The 5,732-nt window shown below is 35.7% G+C and overlaps 1 protein-coding gene across 1 annotated transcript; it reads left to right on the forward strand.

Annotated features, from left to right (window-relative positions):
- The first annotated feature begins 952 nt into the window (after positions 1–952).
- On the forward strand, positions 953–5,206 carry LOC111373844 (CTL-like protein DDB_G0274487). The gene is made up of 7 exons (XM_022996425.1): positions 953–1,199; positions 1,932–2,404; positions 2,878–3,061; positions 3,170–3,394; positions 3,501–3,617; positions 4,413–4,646; positions 4,869–5,206. Exons 1-7 carry the CDS (start codon positions 1,134–1,136, stop codon positions 5,079–5,081), a joined length of 1,512 nt encoding a protein of 503 aa, XP_022852193.1. The 5' UTR covers positions 953–1,133; the 3' UTR covers positions 5,082–5,206.
- The last annotated feature ends 526 nt before the right edge of the window (positions 5,207–5,732 follow it).

The raw sequence follows: 5,732 nt of genomic DNA on the forward strand, positions 1-5,732 counted from the left end.
CAAACACGCGGGCCCCGCGTGTATTTAATAATGCCGAGCCATGGTCGCCACCTTAATGATGTGAGTGGGGTGTAAACGATTGTGTAAATGAATATATACGTATAGCACAGTCCATAATTTTATTATCAATATTGTAGACCAAGTCATATATTTTTAAAAGATTAGAGAAAAATCAATGAGGTGATGAAGATTGAGATATCAAGATTCAAATAATCGAATTTATTTATATGGAAGCAATGTCGAATAGAAACTACTGAACAATTTTTAAACATGAATACTCTAACCTTGTGCTTGCCTGAGACCAAAAACCATTAGACATTTATTGGTCTTGTTTGCGGCGGAGAATCTTAAAACCGCCAACTATTAAAACTGTAAATATTAACTGCAATTCATCAAGAATCATTTGATATAGCTGGCTCTTTTCGTCGTCTTCACTAAAAAATTGTTAATATCAAATTTTAAGGAATATGTATTTTATTATGTTAAACATATTCTTAATGGAATAGACTTGAGTGTACTCAACAATCTGAGATTAATTTAAAACTCTTATTTTTCACTATAATAATGAAATGCGAATAATACTTCTGATTTAATATTTTAATGAGAAGCTTTATCATGTAAAGGTCCCATGATAATAATTTGAAAGATTTTACTTATACATAATAGAGTAAAATAATGACTTACATGCGGATGAAGAGTCAAAAAAGTGTGAGAATTTTTTTTTATTTAATTGAAGAAATTCTAACATAATCATATCTCACCACATTATGTATATATAAATTATTATATATATTGCAAAACCAGAGAAACATTATAATGACTTAAAACTTTCCATCTTTTTCTTTTTCCTATTCCATGTCATCTTTCTGGACACCGTTAATTATGTGTACAATAATGTACAAATAGGATTAATCATATTTTATATGGCGAAAACTGAAAAGGTGGCGCGTGATGTTGGCTAGTGACAACATTGTTAAACGTTGGCAAATACCTGGTACTTCCTAATAATTTCGAACAATGAGCCGTTACATTTCAGTTCTTTCCACAAAATTTTCCTAATGATAGACTCGTAATTGTAGTAGTATAAATTTCAATTCTTTTTCCAAATCCATGCCATTTTGAGTTCTCCTCCGATGAGCGACTCCCATTCTTCATCTTCATCGTCCTATGACTCCGCCTCAGTGGGACCCACGCCACTGGTAATGTATTCTTCATAGTTGCATATATGTATGTGTTCATGTGAGTGTTTGTCTCTGTGTTTCGGATTTTTTTGCAGTAAGCATGTGACTGATCAATACTAAATTCCGTCACTTTATCCCCATGTCTGGGAATAAACCAATTCGTGAAAAACAAAATTGGCGCTTTAATGTGTGGTCTGGAATATACTGAGATGATTGCAGAGTAAAGGGGAAAATTTGACTTTCAAACTGTTATTTGTTGTCAAGGAATTTGGCGTCATAGTCGATATGGAAGATGCTCTCTGGAAAATCTTCGAATTGAACTTAGGAATTGGGGCTATCGCATGAATCTGGAGGCTTCAGTTGTTTGGAGAAAATGGAGGGAAAATAATTTTCAGATATTTCTTTCTCTTCAACTGCTTGTATTCTCTATTTTAACAATTTTGTGCCCAAAATGGGGCAGAGTGAGGTGACTTCGAGAAATACTTTTGAAGTTTATATCCGGGAGATACAATTTATAGAAGAAAAGTTTCAGAATTATGAGGTTCTACCATTCTGTCAAGCTAGGGTGCAACATGAAATTTTAAATATTGAGGTGCAAATTAAAATTTTATAAAATTATGAGGTAGAAACTGTGATTGCTTGAATTTATGGCATGCATAAACGAATAACAGATGAAATCTGCATGGAAACCTGAATTAGATGAACAGAAATTTTCCTTTTTATATTGATTAAGAAGTGTATTGATTGCAGAACGTTGTGGAGAGTCATAGAAGTACAGATGGTAGTCACCCATTCTCTCAGGAACTCACACCAATGGGCTCACGCCACTGGCGGGATGTGGTCTGGATGTTGATATTTCTGGCACATTTAATTGTGATAGGTTTGGCTCTTGGGGTTTCTGGACTCGATAGGTTTGGGGAAAAAGATAGGCTGAATGCTTATAGTTGCATGTTTACTCTTGTCAAGGACACGGATGGTCTAACCGAAGATTTCTGGCCATTGTATGCTGTCGCTGGCGGAGTCGGGACACTACTTGGCTGGGCTTGGTTGTTATGGTTTAGTGCACATGCAAATCAAGTTATGAAGTTCATGGTGCACCTCTTGTCTACTTATCTTGCTGTTATAAGCGTGCTATGTTTTTGGGACAAGCAGTTATTCTGGGGTTTTGCATTTGGCGTTGCTGCTGCATTTCAGTTCTTGTATGTCATATCAGTCATTGACAGGTAAAAAATTGTAACCTTACTGCATAGTGACCTTTCCATGGGTGTTTCAAGTTGAGCTTAGATTTATCGTCATGGCATGCTTTAGAATGTTAGAATTGAGGGCTTTGTTTAGAGAAACTACTCTGTGTAGTTCTACAAAGTTGGAGTACTTAAATGCCTTACATATGTATTTCTGCATGGATTGTTCGGCTTCATAGTGTATACTTGTATTCCTGGTTTTCTCTGCTTCATGATTTAACTAGGAAGATTTGAATTAGAATTTCATTTTGATTGGCTTTAGAATAGAAGGACCTATAACCAGTTAATCAGAGATGTAAAAATTTCCAGTCTTTTTGGATTGTAGAGGAAACTGATAATTTTGTCATAATTTTGGGAAAACAGCTGTCTTATCATGGAATGAAGTGAGAAGATTGTAAATTATTTTTGTTTTGTCCACTGGTTTCAAGTTTATCTGACCTATTGTCATTCCGTAGACTTCCATTTACCCTTCTGGTGCTACAAAGAGCAGTAAAGATGGTGTGGGATCTTCCAGAGGTCATGAGAGCAGCAAGCATATCTATGCTTGTCATGCTCTTATGGTTAGCTTTGTGGTCCTTTGGTGTTGCTGGTGTTTTGGCGTCAAGTGTTGGAGATTTTGTGCACTGGTGGCTTCTTGTGGTGAGCTGGCAAGTTATTGATCTTATTTCATTTTCTTTAGGCAGAGGTGTGGATTCTGTAGCATTATTCATCTGGCAACATAAGAAAATGGTGTATCTGTATGTGCAGGTACTGTCTGTGAGTTTGTTTTGGACTGGTGCGGTTCTTTGTAATGTTGTCCACGTTATAGTTTCAGGAATGGTGTTTCTAGTTCTTATCCATGGTGGTAGAGAAGCATCATCAATGCCTCCCAAACCACTGATGCATTCATTGCGGTATGCTCTCACAACTTCTTTTGGCAGCATATGCTATGGATCGCTCTTTACAGCTGCTATTCGAACGTTAAGGTGGGAGGTAAGCTATTCAATGTTAATTGGTTGGTTTGCTCTACTTATTAGATTTGTTCTGTGGATGACTGATAAATCTTTTGGTAAATAACTAGATTGTACTTATTTCACAGATTAGGGGATTGAGGTCAAAGATTGGCAACAATGAGTGTTTGCTCTGTTGTGTTGACTTTCTGTTTCATCTAGTTGAGTTTTTAGTTCGTTGGTTCAATAAGTTTGCTTATGTCCAGGTATTTTTTCTATATATAGTGTTCATTTTCCTTCTTCATTCTTTCCTGGTATTAGGATATTTATGAGATACGAGATATGCCCTTTTTATTACATTGCTTGCTTGGATTGTGAATGATTAGGAAGTATGTATCCTACAGAGTTTAAATTTTTAATGCATTTTAATAACAAATATTGAGTTAAACGTTGGACTAGATGAAATTGGATGTGAAATGAGTTGTAAGGGTGAATATTGGTGAAAAGTTCCATCAAATTTGAAATAAGAGGATTTGTCTCTAACTGTTATTGCCCTTTTCTTCGACTGCCTTGATAAACATGTTGGTAATTTTGCATAGATCATTCTGATTGGAAAAGAAAGAGATTGAAAATTCAAAAATTGATTATTTTGACTTCAGCTGTTGCTCAAGATTCTGTAAATGAATCTTCATTCTAATTATGTTGAATCTGGTCCTCCTTTTCAATTGCTCCCAAAGCTCAATTTGAACAGGTTGGTGTATGGGAACTTACATCAGTTAAAGAAATTTTCTTGAAGTTATGAAAAGATAAAAAGCTTGAAGAGCCACTAAGTGTTTCCAAGGAAAAATGAAACTCTTCTTGTCCAAACCGCTAGGTTACAATCATTACCTAAAATGTGATGATTAATGTTTCTTCTGGTGCTTCTTAACATTGTAATAAGATTGTTTTTAGTTGTTCCTGGCGGTGAATTTCTTAATATTTTGCGATTTATATCATCTTTTCACTAAGATTATTGCTTTAACTGTCAATATATGTGACACGATATTGCGTCGTTAATTCAGATTGCAACTAATGGAAAAAGCTTCAATAACTCAGCAAAAGATGCCTGGGAATTGTTCCAATCAACAGGAGTGGAAGCACTTGTAGCATATGACTGTTCAGGAGCTGTTCTATTAATGGCCACCCTCTTGGGTGGGCTATTTGCCGGAACTTGTGCAGGTGTTTGGTCTTGGATTAAATGTCATAACAGACTGGTAATGGTGGGATCTACTGCCATGTTGATGGGCATGATCTTGGTAAGCATATGACACTGAAGCCCGCACAGCCCCACTCTACCCACCCCATTTCATCCCTTTCAAAATATGTGTTCACGATAAAAATCAGATCAACAAATTCCCTCAGTTAGCCAGGACTCACAACACGTTAGGCTATGTTTATTCATTACATTTTTGTTCATCTTTTCTATTCCAAAAGGATAACTGATTATTGCTGCCTCTAAATTGGTTTTCTGTTTGCAGGTTGGGCTAGCAACTGTGGTTGTGGAAAGTGCAGTGACATCTATCTATCTCTGTTACGCGCAAGACCCCTTATTAATATGTAGATGGGATGCAGCATTCTTCGACCAGATGTCAGAGAAATTACACCAGCGCCTTCAACATAGAAGTGCACGCACGAGAGAAGTATCAAGTCATAGAGTAGCTGATCAAATACAAGAAACAATTGCTATTTGAATATCACTCTGTACAAGATGCATCAGTTATCTGTTAAATGTAATTAATTCCTATAAATATAACTCCTTGTTTTCTCCCTCAAACAACCCTTCTTTTACACCATATTTTTGTCCCAATAGGTGAGATGTAGCCTTGCTAAAGATATTTGATATTTGATATTTGGCAATCATTTCTATCGTCGAAGTTCACTCCAAAAATCGTCAAAATGATGTTTTTGGTGTTCAGTTTATGTTACATTTCTCTGTCAAACAACCAATCCAATCAACTCAAATTCACAAACTATATATTCATCTCTGTTGCTTTTTAATCTCACACACAAAGAACAAGAAAATTTGTGATGATTTGTAACCACAAAGGCAAGGAGAAAGACAATAAAGAATGGACACAAAAGGAGGCTAAATTCACAAAGAAATCCACCGATTTTTTGACACACTATGGCAGCCGATTTTTCACAAAGAAGGTGCCACGTTTTTCTCCTATGTACTTCCATAAATCACACACTAAAAATGGCTAGAGTAAAACATGTATATGGAGGATTAGGTTAGGCTTTTAGTTAGACCAATAATAAAGCTAAATGGGTCAAGATTTAGAGTCACCCAAAAGGTAATATAAATGAGTCGGATAGAGTCTTTTTACTTGGTTGTTAATAAT

The sequence above is a fragment of the Olea europaea genome, unplaced genomic scaffold (genome assembly GCF_002742605.1).
Source record: "Olea europaea var. sylvestris unplaced genomic scaffold, O_europaea_v1 scaffold1168, whole genome shotgun sequence".
In the NCBI taxonomy this organism is placed as follows: domain Eukaryota; kingdom Viridiplantae; phylum Streptophyta; class Magnoliopsida; order Lamiales; family Oleaceae; genus Olea; species Olea europaea.

Excerpts from the sequence above, each read along its gene's own strand:
- LOC111373844 (XM_022996425.1), top strand. The coding sequence starts at position 1,134 with ATGAGCGACTCCCATTCTTCATCTTCATCGTCCTATGACTCCGCCTCA. Across the intron at positions 3,062-3,169 it reads TGCACTGGTGGCTTCTTGTG|GTACTGTCTGTGAGTTTGTT; the intron begins GTGAGCTGGCAA and ends CTGTATGTGCAG. Across the intron at positions 3,395-3,500 it reads TTCGAACGTTAAGGTGGGAG|ATTAGGGGATTGAGGTCAAA; the intron begins GTAAGCTATTCA and ends CTTATTTCACAG.